At 52.3% G+C, this 13,431-nt stretch overlaps 4 protein-coding genes across 4 annotated transcripts; 2 read left to right on the top strand and 2 right to left on the bottom strand.

Moving 5' to 3' along the window:
- Positions 1–477: 477 nt before the first annotated feature.
- On the bottom strand, positions 478–5,656 carry HD553DRAFT_327226 (uncharacterized protein; the record flags this gene model as incomplete). Its single annotated transcript, XM_046181785.1, has 22 exons — positions 478–908; positions 1,024–1,109; positions 1,450–1,577; positions 1,639–1,899; positions 1,992–2,022; positions 2,206–2,380; positions 2,548–2,614; positions 2,864–3,080; positions 3,249–3,303; positions 3,396–3,498; positions 3,534–3,538; positions 3,623–3,765; positions 3,835–3,860; positions 3,980–4,007; positions 4,096–4,254; positions 4,316–4,448; positions 4,594–4,653; positions 4,697–4,810; positions 4,836–4,851; positions 4,900–5,157; positions 5,310–5,502; positions 5,625–5,656. 22 exons carry the CDS (start codon positions 5,654–5,656, stop codon positions 478–480), a joined length of 2,721 nt encoding a protein of 906 aa, XP_046032453.1.
- Positions 5,657–6,842: 1,186 nt separating this feature from the next.
- On the top strand, positions 6,843–8,018 carry HD553DRAFT_320638 (uncharacterized protein). Its single transcript, XM_046181164.1, has 2 exons — positions 6,843–7,173; positions 7,327–8,018. The coding sequence occupies exons 1-2, from the start codon at positions 6,970–6,972 to the stop codon at positions 7,732–7,734; spliced, it is 612 nt and encodes a 203-aa protein (XP_046032454.1). The 5' UTR covers positions 6,843–6,969; the 3' UTR covers positions 7,735–8,018.
- A 1,148-nt stretch (positions 8,019–9,166) lies between these two features.
- On the bottom strand, positions 9,167–11,100 carry HD553DRAFT_337844 (uncharacterized protein; the record flags this gene model as incomplete). Its single annotated transcript, XM_046182307.1, has 7 exons — positions 9,167–9,350; positions 9,529–9,543; positions 9,874–10,058; positions 10,368–10,443; positions 10,601–10,618; positions 10,652–10,753; positions 11,015–11,100. The coding sequence occupies 7 exons, from the start codon at positions 11,098–11,100 to the stop codon at positions 9,167–9,169; spliced, it is 666 nt and encodes a 221-aa protein (XP_046032455.1).
- Positions 11,101–11,129: 29 nt separating this feature from the next.
- On the top strand, positions 11,130–13,145 carry HD553DRAFT_353366 (putative glycosyl hydrolase; the record flags this gene model as incomplete). The annotated part of the gene is made up of 5 exons (XM_046183767.1): positions 11,130–11,560; positions 11,631–11,741; positions 11,804–12,413; positions 12,480–12,814; positions 12,873–13,145. Exons 1-5 carry the CDS (start codon positions 11,252–11,254, stop codon positions 13,143–13,145), a joined length of 1,638 nt encoding a protein of 545 aa, XP_046032456.1. The 5' UTR covers positions 11,130–11,251.
- Positions 13,146–13,431: the final 286 nt, after the last annotated feature.

Below are 13,431 nucleotides of genomic sequence, written 5' to 3' on the forward strand. Positions count from 1 at the left end.
AGAACAAGATCAAGCGATAGATACAGGGCAGCGTTGTAGAATCGCCATCGCCCACCACGCATATCCGTTAGTATGCGACATTGCATGATATGTCGAGTACATTCCGACCCAGAGCATGTCGTCGGACCAATATTCCTCCCAGGCGAGACGACCTCCAAGTGGCCAGTAAGGTGAGTCTGTTCGAGCAACCTTATTGTCATTCCTTCTTTGCATCTGTCCGTTGATCCGCAATGAAACTTATGATATGCTATTGTCTTCCTAGATATGTAGTCAGCTCCGTCGCAAAGAAAAGGCTCTTCTCAGAAGCGAAGATCAGGTCACTAAGTGACTGGTGGGCATGCAGACGCAGCAGCGACTGGTCGCATCGCTAGTTTCATTGCTAGGCTTGCTGCACCAAGGCATCTACATGCCAGATATCACGCCAAGATTAATGACACTCTGCAGCATAACGGAACGTCCTTTGTGAGCCTCCCCGGACTAGTCGCAATGCAGGCTATCGAACATACCGTAAAGCTGAATCACGGTCAGGTATCCGGGAACATGCTTGGCAGCAGACGGACTAGCAACGGCATTAGCAGCAGTGGCACTGACGGCGGGAGAGCATCGATCTCCGTACACGATTCGTTTGAGCGGTCGGAAGGTTTGCGGCGTCAACATGCGGGAGAGTTTGGAAGTTCCGGGCGTACGGATTTCGAGCGGAGGTGGTGAGAATGAACAGGATGGGGACGGTTCTGAAAACACAGGGAAACCCTCGGCCCTCAAAAGTGCTTCGACGAGCTCGTTCATCATCTTGCCGGTAAGATCCTCTCCGCATTCTTCTGTGAGCGTACTCTTGCGTAGCGTCTGGAAGATGAGATTCCGAAACTTCCTTCGGATTTGCCCTCGCAAAGGCGGACCGACTTTCCTCACTAAATGATACATCAATAACACCACCTTCGCAGCAACTGCCTAGATTGCCACCCAAGAATATCTACCTGCTCGCCGTCCCTGCCAACGCTTCGAGCTCGCTCAGCATGGACTCACAGCAAGAACCAGAAGTCGAGCCGGAAATGCGAAAGGAAGGCACGAGGACGGCGAACATTGTGGAAGCGGGATCTCGCTCGATCAAGCTGCATCGCAAGGGGAAAGCGTGCAAGCGAGATGCTGAAGGCCGTCTGGACGACCCCGCTGCTGTTGAAGTTACCGTTGAGGATACCTTTCTCGGTATCTCGGGCAAGAACGATGGTGTGTCCGGGAGGCGATGACATTGCAACGAGAGCGAGAATAGGCGGAGCGACAACAGGTCGAGCGAGAACGAGCTGCGCGAGAGCAGATCAAGTGGGACACCTACAAGGAGCAGCACATTGCAGAAGAATACAGGCTGTGAGTTCCCCGATTATGGTTGTCACAACGAGTCAGCCGCCTGAAAAGCTTGTCTCCCAGATCCGCTCGGACTAGTCGACTCTTAACCGTCGCCTTAATTCGTTGAGCCGGATACTTCCGAGATCGAGGATACCGTTCAGAAGACCACATTGGATAAAGTCGCACCAGGCCAGCTTCAATCCTCTACTGAATCCGACGTTTCTGCGGACGGGAACCTGCAATAATTGCTCGTCATCGACGAAATCGAGCCGGTCGACACCGCCAATCTCCGCTCACGGACAACCCCACCATCAATAAGATGCACAAGGAGGACTTGACAAGACAATGACGATCGAACATCCAGCTCTTGACCTGAATTCGACCATCGATCCGTTCACCCGGTGACATGAAGGCCAGGGCGGCGTTCGTCGGCTCGAGTGCGAGTTTGCCTTTCATAAACCTCGCAACCTTGATAGACGATAGCTCCGATTGATCGGCGGCTGGGACGAATCTTGGGACGATTCTCTGTTTCCAGGTAACCGGACCAGGCTGCCTTACCTTTTTGTACTGACATATGATTGATGCCGTATTCAATGAGCTCGTTTTGTGGACGATATGCGACTGTTCCCTTGAGGATTTGACATGCCCACATGTGTGCAAGACGACCGGACCGGGATCATACTACATGAAAGTGCTAGACACCGAATGGAACATCTCTGCTCCATGGCAACGAAGAATCGACAAAGGTTAATGATAACATGAAGACATGCTTTGACGGAAAAGCATCGCAACGTCGAGAACATAGAAAGAATGCTCTGACGGAGAAGCATGGCGACATCGAGGCTTGGGCTATGACTACACTACTTCTTCAATGGGGCGACTCGCTTCGCAGGACCATGGTCGAGCAGATTCAATTCTTGGCCTGAGATCGCCCTGATAGGACGTTGAGCAACGTTGGTGATGTTGACCTTGTCGAATCCTGTCCGCCTGGCCAGCCTGCCGATATCTGATTGTTCCTCTTCTTTCTGTTGGATTGGGACTGGGGCGAATCGAGCACGATGAAGCACTTGCAGTTGCGGAGGTTACACTGCAAGCGTTCGCCGGTGGGTTCTGCTGCAGCGAACGTCCGAGAGACCAAAGCATCAGCACCGAGTATCTGCACACGACCCGACCGAAGTACAAATCCCGGACCGCAATCAAACTCACTGTCGTTGGCCTTCTGCGAGAAGTGGCCTACAAGAGCTTCAACATGCTTGACCTTGATCTTTGGCCGCTTTCATCCACGAAGGTTTCAGGACGATACGGCCAGCAGCGCCAGTTCTGACATCACCGCCGTGCTTGATGACGCATTTGCTGATCCTGGCGAGACGAAGAGGGTCCCTCATATGCGAGGCCGCCGACGACGTCGAGGTCAACGTCCTGCAAGGTCAGAGCCGTGGGCATCATCAGCTCTTCGGATGTGCCAAGACAGTACAAGACGCGAAGAGACAGAGGAAGCGGAGGACAATGTAAAAGAACTCACCAGCCTCATCGCATCGATCACGTCGATCTCCTCGTTCCCTTTGTGCGCATTCCCGTCAATGATGACGTTCACTTCGAGCTGCGACTCTGTACCACCATTTCCTTGGTTCTTCCCATCCTCCTTCTTGACCTTTCTTCCCCTCCCCACTTTGCTCTTCTTGCTCGGCTGTGGTTGTTGTTCTGACATCGGGTTGAGTGAAAGGAGGAGGATGAAAGTGCTGTTGCGATAACGATAGTGACGGGTGTGCAGGATCCGGCGCTGCACGAGCTGGCGTGTTCGAGTGCGTAGTTCGATGTCGAAGACGACAGACGGATCTGGCAGGTCCAGAGGTCGTGATAGGTGTCAATGGTAAATTTCTCCAGCGATACGAGTGGACAAGTCATACCTGGACGCAATGACCTTGTAGTCGCTTTGACGCTCGATCCCATCGCTCGGAGAACCTGAGGTCAAGCCGAAATGGGATTCAGCTCGATGTCCGTATACACCATGACGTACGGGTCCGAGTCTGCCTTACGAAGACCGTAGAGCTTACTTGATGGGTCGTTCGACGTCTCAGTCTCTTCGGGGCGAACTGGTACCTCCGGATGTTGACATTCCAGTGCGAGAGCGGTGACATCTTTGTGAGATGGACGTGGCTAGCCGAAGTCTGCCAGCTTGTGTCCGAGCTTACAGGGCCTGAAAAGAAAGAGATCGGGGTGGAGAGTCCGGTCAGCGCCTCGGGTGCATGTCGCGGCAAAGTGGGGGGGGAAAAAGACTCACCCCGATCGATTGCGATATCAAGGATCGCCTGCGTGGTCCTGCACGGATAGTCGAGGATATCCCCCCAAGACATTGGTAGGAACCGACGAGGAGGCATCTGATGAGGGGTTCGGATGTCACAAATCGGTGTCCGAGTTAGTGGCCTGTAGATAAATGATTGTAATGGGTCAGACTATGGTGAAGGGGTGATACCGCCCAGGCTGGTTGCTCACTGACGGATCACCTTTCCAACGCTCACCTGTTCAGTAGCCAGTACTTCAGTTGACGAAGTAGTATCTACGGTATCTCACTTCGGTTCCATTGAGTACGATTCAATCAGCAACAAAAAGGTCGACAAACACGAACTGAATCACTCACGAAACGATAACCGTCCAGGGTCTTTAAGCTGATTCAATGTCGAGTGGAAAAGGTATATCAGCCGCTGAGCTGATTGAACAAGTCCGACTACCAGAGAAGAGAGACGAGGAGCTCACATCACATTTAGATCCTGAGTCGACTCCAGGCGAACCTTCGCTTTCAGCCGAACCCCTAAGTAATCGAAGAGGATGGGACTCTGGGTGACATTACAGGGCTTCTCGATCTCGGCCTGATTCTGGTTCGGTCCGGTTGAAAGAAGGTGACGAGTCAACATACTGCAAACGTACTGTAAGTGTAAGGTACTCACTAACAGTCTTTGAATCGAGATGGACTCACCCAAACCCAACGATCCGATCCAGCCAACGATCCAGCCTTCGATCTTTCACGATTCGCCAAAGAAAAAGTCCGAGAACCCGATTCGCCTCCCGCTCGGATCGGATCGCCTTGATCTGGGTCGAAAGGGACTGTACTGTGTTGTCGGACAAGTGGACGAGTGTCTTTTCCTCTACAGTGTGATTGTATTGTCGGCCCTACTGTAAACACAAGAAGGGAATCAGCCCTTAGAAGGTCCGGAAGAAAACCCTCGTCGGTGCAAGCGGTATACGTATACGTACTGCGTTCGAAAGGAAGAGCTGTAATGTGCTGTGTTGTGACATCGGTACAGTAAGGACAGGCTGATAAGCCAGATGAACCTTCGACGAGATTAGCCGGACTCACACAATAGTTCTTTCTTGATACAGTACGACATCATTTGGCGGGTCTCGATGAGGTTAGGTGAAGGTGAGGTGACCTGCGAGTTTGAGGGCACGGGAAAGGGAAAGAGAAAAGGTACTACGAAGAAGAAGAATCAGCTTACGAGCCTCTAACCTAACCTACCCCGGACCGTGAATCGCTCTCAAAGAAAGGAAGAAGAAACTCACCTTACCTTGCCTTTTATGCAATGTAAGCCACTCTACTCCGCTCATCGCACCCATCCATTTCCTTCCCTTTCCAGTAGGTAAAACCGACAACCCATCCCCATACCCTTCGTCCCTGCTTTGGCCGAACGCGGAACGGACGGAGAAGCGAAAGGTGATTCTTGATCGCATCGCTGGTGATCCCTTTATCGATGTAGGTAGTTCCGGATGATCTGGATCTCGAAAGACGTAGCTTGAAGATGATGTATTGTAGTATGTAGTCTGTTCGGCGCGATACGGGGTTGGGATTGAGAAGTTTCTTTGACTTCTGGGAGTTGGTGCAAGTGGGAACGAACGTCAAAGAGAGAGCCTCTCGTCAGATTCAAATCGGGACCAGCGTAGACAAGTAAAGTGTGTAGAGAGACTATACTGACCATCCACCCAAAGTCCACGCCCATTCGATCACTCTTGCTATTACTGAGTTCTACAGACCATTGTCTTTTCCCCTTCTCTTCTCCTACGTCGCCAGTGATTCCTTCGGTTACTGAGGTCTTCAACGTGATCGTGCTATCGTGATCGGCGGACGAGTGCTGCTCGGGAACGATCCTATCGATTCTGCCAGACTGTCTGTTGTCAGGTGCAATCGAAGTGTATTCCCTACAGATCTAGATCCAACGAGCTTGTGCCTGTGTGTGCTCGACCCTTCACACTTGCTGCTCGTCGTCTACGTGTCTTCGAGCTGAACACACCCCCTAAGGGTACCCGCGGAAGCAAATATCATCCGTCCCCTATTTGCTTCCGCGTCGTCACCGCAGCGGCCATCTCCGGCTGGTTGTTTGTTGTTCTCGTTGCTCGAAATTCCTCTCCTCTCTCCTTTTTGCTCAAATTGCCGCCGTCACATCACATCGACTTCGACCACCCTGCTGTCAAGTCATCCCTTATAGCGCCATGGCAGACACGACTTCTTCGCCTCCGCCAGCGAGACGACTCAAACGGAGGCTCAGCGATCTAGCCGAGAAAGGATGCCAATTGTTCCTCCAAATCCAAAGTCAAAGGAGGTCGACCTCGATATCGCCGTACCATCAGCTGGAACCTCGTCCTACTATTCCTCCGGCTACGACGACATCTTCATCTGCATCTACCCACAACAACTCCACCTCGGAGGAAGATGATGATAACAGAACCCCGGTACAAAAACGGCCCCGATTATCAAAGCTATGGTCATCTACGTCTACATCTAAAGACCATAATCTCGCTGTCGGACTCCTCAACAAACCTAAACCCAGATCTCAATCTCGATCTCGATCTATACCTAAATCTCCTACGCCTGACTTTCTGAAAGACCTACCTTCCACCGCTGCGGTTTACGAGAACTTGACTCGGCCGGGTAGATACGTCGGCTTGGACTTAGACTTAGGGGTGGACTTGGACTTGAGGTCGGGGAGAGCGGGAGGATCGGGAGTGGAATGGTTACGGGACACACCTACACCCACTCGTTCTCGGCCTCTTACTTCGACGTCCCCGGGCCGACGTCTAGGAGGACGACCACAATCCCGTGCTTCCCCGCGACGAGATATCCGAAGTCAAACTCGATCTCGATCTCGACCTCCGACTCATACTCAAACTCTCACTCGAACCCCACCTCCACCTCCGTCCACCTCCCTCAGTAATAATAGTGATAATAACAGCAATAGTCTACTCCCAATCGACTACCTTCCCGGTTACGGCTCAACCCTATCTTTCCCTCCACCTCCCGAGACCCCGAATGCTAGTCTTTGGGTACCTATCGATATCAATCCCGACCATCCTTATCCTTACCATCCTTATCCTTATACTTATACGCCTCTCCACGGTAACGTCAATGTGGATGTGGATAAAGATTTGCCGCTCAGGCCGTTGAATATCGTCAGGAAGAAGGGGTACGAAGGGGAACGATCGCTCAGGCCGCTGAATATCGTCCGAAAGAAGGGGTACGAAGGGGAACGATCGCTGAGGCCGTTGAATATCGTCCGAAGGAAGAGGTACGAACGAGGACAAAGGGGATGTCATGGGTTTGAGGTTCAGGGAGACGAGGAGGAGAAGGAAAAGGTGGAGATGGACGAGAAGGAGGTGAAAGCGGGGGAAGAGGTGGTGGTGATGGTGGGAGTAAAGGAGGTGAAGAAGGACGGGGAAGAGGAGGTCAAAATAGAGGAGAAGGAGAAGCCGGTCGAGCTGTCAGACTCGGCGGGAGATGTGGGATCGAAGGTAGACTCGGGAATCGGAAGAAGGTTGACTCTTCGGATCGATCAGGATCCACAGGTGAGCATATCGGCAGGCTTTTCTTTTTCGTTTGTGATGAAGTCGAGCGTCAGAGCTGTTGCTGATATATCGTCTTGTCTTGTCTTGTTTTGTCTGGTCGACCACTCCACTTTCGGTTATCTCGTACCGCTGCAACCTCAATCCTACCGCCAGACCGCGACCGCTACTACCGCTAGTACTTCGACCACTACGACATCTATCACCACCACCATCGGCACTCTCGACCTCCCGAACTCGCAGGTTCACGATCACAATCCACCGCTCGCGGATGCTCCATTTTCATTTCCACCCTTACAACCGACCACATCCACGTCCATATCTACATCAAGGACTTCTCTTCTCCCACCCATCCTCCCTGAACTGCTTATCGACCAAACCCCGTTCAGCTCGCTCGCCGGTGTTCAGTTGCAAGTACTAGCGACCCCGACCCCACCGAGAAAGACTTCGGTTCGTCCGCCGGTCTTGCCTGAACTTCGGATCGATGGGACTTCACTCGAGTTCGGGTTCTTAGGAGAGTTTTCGGGTTCTCGGATGGAAGGTGCTGAAGAAGATGATGGGTGATTCGGTGGCAGACCATCGGGGAAGATTGACAATTCGGAGCGGGTGGGGTGGGAAGGATGACGGGTGCGGAGAGTCAGGGCTGGATATGGAGCGAGAGATGGTACAGCGGTGAGGATTGACTGAAGATGGAAGAGGGGTCGTGGTGACCGGACGGGATGAAAGAGGACTACCCGGTCTTTGACGGTGGGAGTAGGCGTATTTTGAGTGAAATGACTGCAGGATGTACGCTTTGTTGGCTACTTATAATGAAAAGACTGTATATGAGATGACATTGATACCCGGTGGATTCTTGCGTGGTTGAAGCGGACTTCAAACGGCTTGGTCGACCGCATTGAAGGGTAGCCGAGTTGGATCAGAGAAAGTGGCACAGGCAGGAGGACTGTTGCCTATCATCCGACTTCTGCGATCGCGGTCAACGCTTGCTTTCCCTCTTCTTTCCGGTCGTCCGGTTTATCGGCAATCCAATCCTTCGATTTTCGACAAGACAGACAGACGGGAATGTAAACGTAGAGAATCATATAATATTCTGATTCATGGTGCGTATGCCGCGAGCCGATGTAAGCTAGAGTCCCAAAGGCTGGGTACAACAGACTACGAGGGAAGGAATCAATGCGAGGCGATCGATCCGTTCGTCTCGCGGGACATTCCTGTGAGTTTCATTCTCAACAGTGAGCGATGAAAAGACGGCAGCTAAAAGGGTCGGTCGGAACCTGTGATCATTCCGAACGGAACAATATCGATGCTATATACATGTATTCGTTGTCATTGAATCCGAGTCGAGCGTTCTCCTACCGCAGTACGACGAGCTACATAGGGATGGCCGCAGACTCGATAGTCTATCACCGACCTTTTAGTATCGTCGGCTTAATGGTTGGCTCTGACGAGCTTTCTTCGGATGCCAGATCATCAGATTCAACAGAAGTGGCGCGGGGTGATTCTAGGGCCAAGTATCCAGCCTGCGCCGCTCCGCCTGGTCTTGATCGATGAACGGCGGAGTCTACCGCTTTCCCTCGAGTCCATCATGAGATTTATCGCTGAGGTCTTGATACACTTCTGGAACCTCAACCGGACGGTCAAGTGTGCCTATGACAACATCCGAAAGGTCGAAACTGTCAGTCGCTATGAAAGTGGCACGAACAGAAGCTGCCAAGCGCGTCGAGCAGAAAAAGGCAAGAACCAAGTCGAATCGAAGGAGATCGACGTCCGTAGACCAGAACGAATCTACAGCGGAGTATAGGGCGAGATACAGACATCAAGGGAGAAGTAGGAATGAAATTGGAACGGCACAACCGACTCACACAGGTCGCCCCCTACCTCTCATTATCCCTCTTTTGCTTCTGCGTTTCAATAACATCCCTCGTCAAAGCTTAGTCGGGAGGGTCTTTGCTCCCTCCCTCGCCATGTTCGTATCCACCTGTCTGTCGTATCGTATTCACCTAAGATCGATGCGCCTGTCCGCAGTGGATGTTCTGTTCATGGATCTTGGCATTGCGGATCCGGTCGCTCCACCCGTAAGCTCAGCAAGACCCGAGGAGGGAAAGCACGGCGATGAACTGATGGAGAAGACGAATCGAATGCGGTGAGAGGGCTCAAGGTCGATCTTGGAGGTATATGGGCTGATTGATAACGACCGCGATATGCATCGGGGTGGGAATGGAGCAAGGTAAAACGAGGCGAACCATAGCCAAGCGAAACCAGACTGGGCTTGGATCAGCTTTCGTCCGCCCCATCGATAACGAAGTCAAAAAGGTAGGAGAAGGAGATAGACCGAAAACGACAGCGGATCCAACTCACCCTGTGCCCAAGAGCCTATTCATAAGAGGACCAAGGCCGCTCGCACTATTGATGCAGGTGAGAAGTCCCCTGTTGCGAAGGCTCCAGGCGTACAGTCCTGACAAGTGCCAACCCCGAGTCCAGGATCATTGACGATGCTATCCGAGACTCAAGATCGCGCACAAGGCCGAGGCGAATCCATTATTCATCTGCCGGACTTGTACAGCCTCGAGCGAGTCTTGAAGATATCGACCTGGTGATCAGAGCCTCTTTATCGACAGGAGTTTGGATACTATGGAAGGAGGTCGGATTTCGTCCACAAGTCACGTTTCGGCGGTGGCTATTTCCGTTTCGGGAGCGACTAACTCATGCTTGTGTGGGTCTGTACGAGTAGGCTCGGGAGATGGATAGATGGCGGAGATATTTAACGCTTGCCCTTCACCGGTGTCACTTTCCAGCAATCTTCGCGCCTGCTCCGACAGTCGATTATCTCGGCCATCTTGGCTCGAAGTTCGGTCCTGATCTGCTCGTGAGACCTCTGCACGGACTGACTGAAATCGAAGGGTCCTTCAAGGCCTACATAGCTGGGCGTCTTCATCCAAGTAGCCGATCTGTCTGACTTTCTTACTGCTTGCTATAGCTCGTCCCGGATCAAATTTGCCTTGTCCTGGATCCAGTCCAGTAAATGCTATAGACTCATCTAGTCCTCGTACTTGACGGATTCAATGGACCATCCACTCTCATACTCTTCCATAACCGATACAGGGGGTCCTTTCTAGAGATCTACCAACGGGGCTGCCGATCTCATCAGGCTGGTAAGATCAGGACGTTCAGGGTAGCAATGACCGGTTCAAGCTCACTCGTCTCCGGGCAGAAGAGATGAACCGTGCAGCATGTTCGAAGAGGTAAATGTAGTGACGATCTATAAGTATACGGCTGGTTTGCCAGCAATGATACTGAGGATAAAGAAGGGTGACGAATCAGATGGAAGAGGGATATCGAACCTGAAGTTGTGAAGGTAATTCACTTGTTGGCGAGGAGCGAGCTTCTGCGTTCATCTGGACCGTCGCGCTTACAGTAGATCAGCGCTTACGTGGCGACGCCACTCAAGCTGAAACGGTGTACGAGCGCGCTAGCGATTTACTAATCGATGATGGTACCGAGAGTATTGAGAGCGATGATACCCAGAGAACGCAGAAGTGCTAGCCATGATAATGTTGGGAATATGGAGATGGCGTCAATCTGACTGAAGTAGTATAGAAATGACTAGGGATAGAATGGATACTGTCAGTATGCGCTTCTAAGACCCGGCTTGTTCTGACGCGCGCGCCTGATTTTATATGAAACATTCAGTTGCTAGGTAGAAGCGCAATGCGCAATGCGATGTAGCCAAACAGGCGACAAAACGTAAGGCCATCATGTGTCTCATGGCCATGACTGAAGTGTCGAGATGTCCCTTTTCAGAAGAGGTTCGGCTCGCCGTCTCGGTCACACAGAACCCGCTGACTCAAGACAACGTGGTGTGAAGCAAGCCGCCGGGAACTCCCCGCGGCATCGGAACGTGTTAGCGTTACCCGCCGACGCTCGCTGCATTATTATTCCGGTCGTTCTCTGTGGGCAAAATCGCTACAACGTCGCATCTTTTATCCGAGGGGTACAAGACGTATAAACCGACGTCAATGTCCCGTCTGAACATACGAGCCTCTTGAGCAACACCGCATAAGCGATCGCGCGCATCATCATCATGTCACCAAAGACTTACCGAAATCCGATCATTCCCGGGTTCAATCCCGATCCTTCCATCGTCAGGGTAGGAAAGGATTATTTCGTGGCGACCTCGACGTTCGAGTACTTTCCCGGCGTACCGATTTACCATTCAGTCGATCTTGTCAACTGGACCTTGATCGGCCACGCGCTGTCGAGGCCTTCGCAACTAGACATGAGGACTACCGAGCCGTCAGGTGGGATTTTCGCTCCTACCCTACGATACCACGAGAAGCGCAAGCGCTTTTACATGACGACTTCGGTCGTGCATAACCTGGCATGGGGCAGGGTACGAGTCCTCGGATGACATTGTGCGGGATTCGAGATGTTTGTGCTGACACTCTGGCGCGTCTGTATAGCCCGACGAACATGTCGAACCGCGTGGTTTCTACGTCTGGACGGACGATATATTTCAGGAGGCGCGATGGAGCGAGCCAGTTTATTTCGATACTCTGGGATTCGATCAGGACGTGAGTTCCATTTCTGATCCGATAGCTCGCTCGTTCTGATTTGGAACCGGTGGCCCTCACAGCTCTTCTTTGACGATGATGGCAAAGTCTACTTGTCGACCACCTTCAAGACTCCCTTCAACGGGGATCCCTTCGAATACATGGCCGTATATGCCAGCGAGATCGATCTTGATACCGGACGCAACCTTACGCGACCGGTCCTCTTACGTAGACCTCTACCGGGAGTGATTTCTGCGGAAGGCTCTCACATCGTCAAAAAGGATGGATGGTATTACCTTTTCACTGCCGATAACGGCACTTTCGATGGCCATCAGGAGTGGGTGTCTCGCAGCAAGTCTCCATTAGGACCCTACGCGCCTGGAGACCACAATCCGATCGTGTTCAATGACCAAGATATGCACGTCCGGGCGACCGGGCATATGGACGTGGTCCAGGACACCGAGGGTGGGTGGTGGGGTGTGATGCTAGCTGTCCGGCCGCAGACCGGCCCGGATGGCAAGCTGCGGGGAAGCCAGTTGGGAAGGGAAACCTTCTTAGTGCCCATCGAGTGGCCCACGGGAGGTTGGCCTGTGCTCAACGACAACAAGCCCGTGTCGACGAAGGGTTTGACATTGGGACGGTCGATGGCGGATCAGCGACTTGAGCGAGAATGGCGGGACGATTTTGACAAAGGTATGACGGCGCCACGGCTCGCAGGTCAGCCCTACTCTCCTGACTTTATGTATTTTTTGCATACAGAGACCCTTTCTCTAGGCTGGTATCACATCCGCACACCTTTGAAACAAGATTGGAGCCTTACTCATCGACCTGGATGGCTGACTTTGTTCGGTAATCCCTACACCATCGACAAGCAAGAATGTCCGACGGCTCTGTTTCGGAAACAGACTGCATTCTCTGGCACGTGGATCACCGAGCTCGACTTTTGTCCTTCACAGCATGGTGACGAGGCGGGTACCACTGTGTACTATAGTATGTACGCATTCATGGCGATAGGCATCAGAAAGTCGGACCACCCTGAGGTGGGCAGGTATGTATTTCTTCGGTGGGTCGATCCGGACACCAGCGAGCGAAAGGTTAGTCGTTGTTTGCGTGGCGAACATGAACGTAAACGATTGCTAACAATCCTTGCAGGAAAAGCGCCATGACCTGGACGGGCTAGAAGCTGTACAGTTTCGGATCGAAGCGAAACCTGAAAGCTACACGTTCTCTTTCAAGGTCGCAAAGGATGCATCATGGACCGAGGTTGGCATGTTGCCCATGCGGGTTTTGATGGAACAATCGGCACGAGAGTCGGTATTTACGGGCACACACTTGGGGATATACGCTCAAGGATGGGGGAGCACATCGTGTTTGCAGCCTGCTTCATTCAGTTTTGCGAGTTTTACGGAGAATGACGAGTTGTAAAGCCGGCGTCACCGATGTGACCGAATCGAATACGCATATCATGGACGTTGACAGTTGGCGGGATCCAAGATCACCGCCCGACCTAGGTAGGGGCTTTATTATGATGTGCGACAGGGTGATCGACCGGCAAACTGGTAGAGGGTAGCGTTGGAAATGTGGAGATCCCATCTGCACTTGCCTCTGTCCGAGACGTCTTCAATAAGAGGTACATCAGCCGTACAACAAAGTCTCAACTAGAGTTCAGCTTGTAGACGGCTGTTCAGCATCCGCGCTCTCAAGCGCTGAT

This window comes from Filobasidium floriforme (genome assembly GCF_021052385.1).
Source record: "Filobasidium floriforme strain CBS 6241 chromosome Unknown HD553scaffold_32, whole genome shotgun sequence".
Taxonomy (NCBI): domain Eukaryota; kingdom Fungi; phylum Basidiomycota; class Tremellomycetes; order Filobasidiales; family Filobasidiaceae; genus Filobasidium; species Filobasidium floriforme.

Bases quoted from the DNA above. Each gene is read 5' to 3' on its own strand.
- HD553DRAFT_320638 (XM_046181164.1), top strand. From the start codon at position 6,970: ATGGACGAGAAGGAGGTGAAAGCGGGGGAAGAGGTGGTGGTGATGGTG. The intron at 7,174-7,326 runs GTGAGCATATCG...TCCTACCGCCAG, and splicing joins GGATCGATCAGGATCCACAG to ACCGCGACCGCTACTACCGC.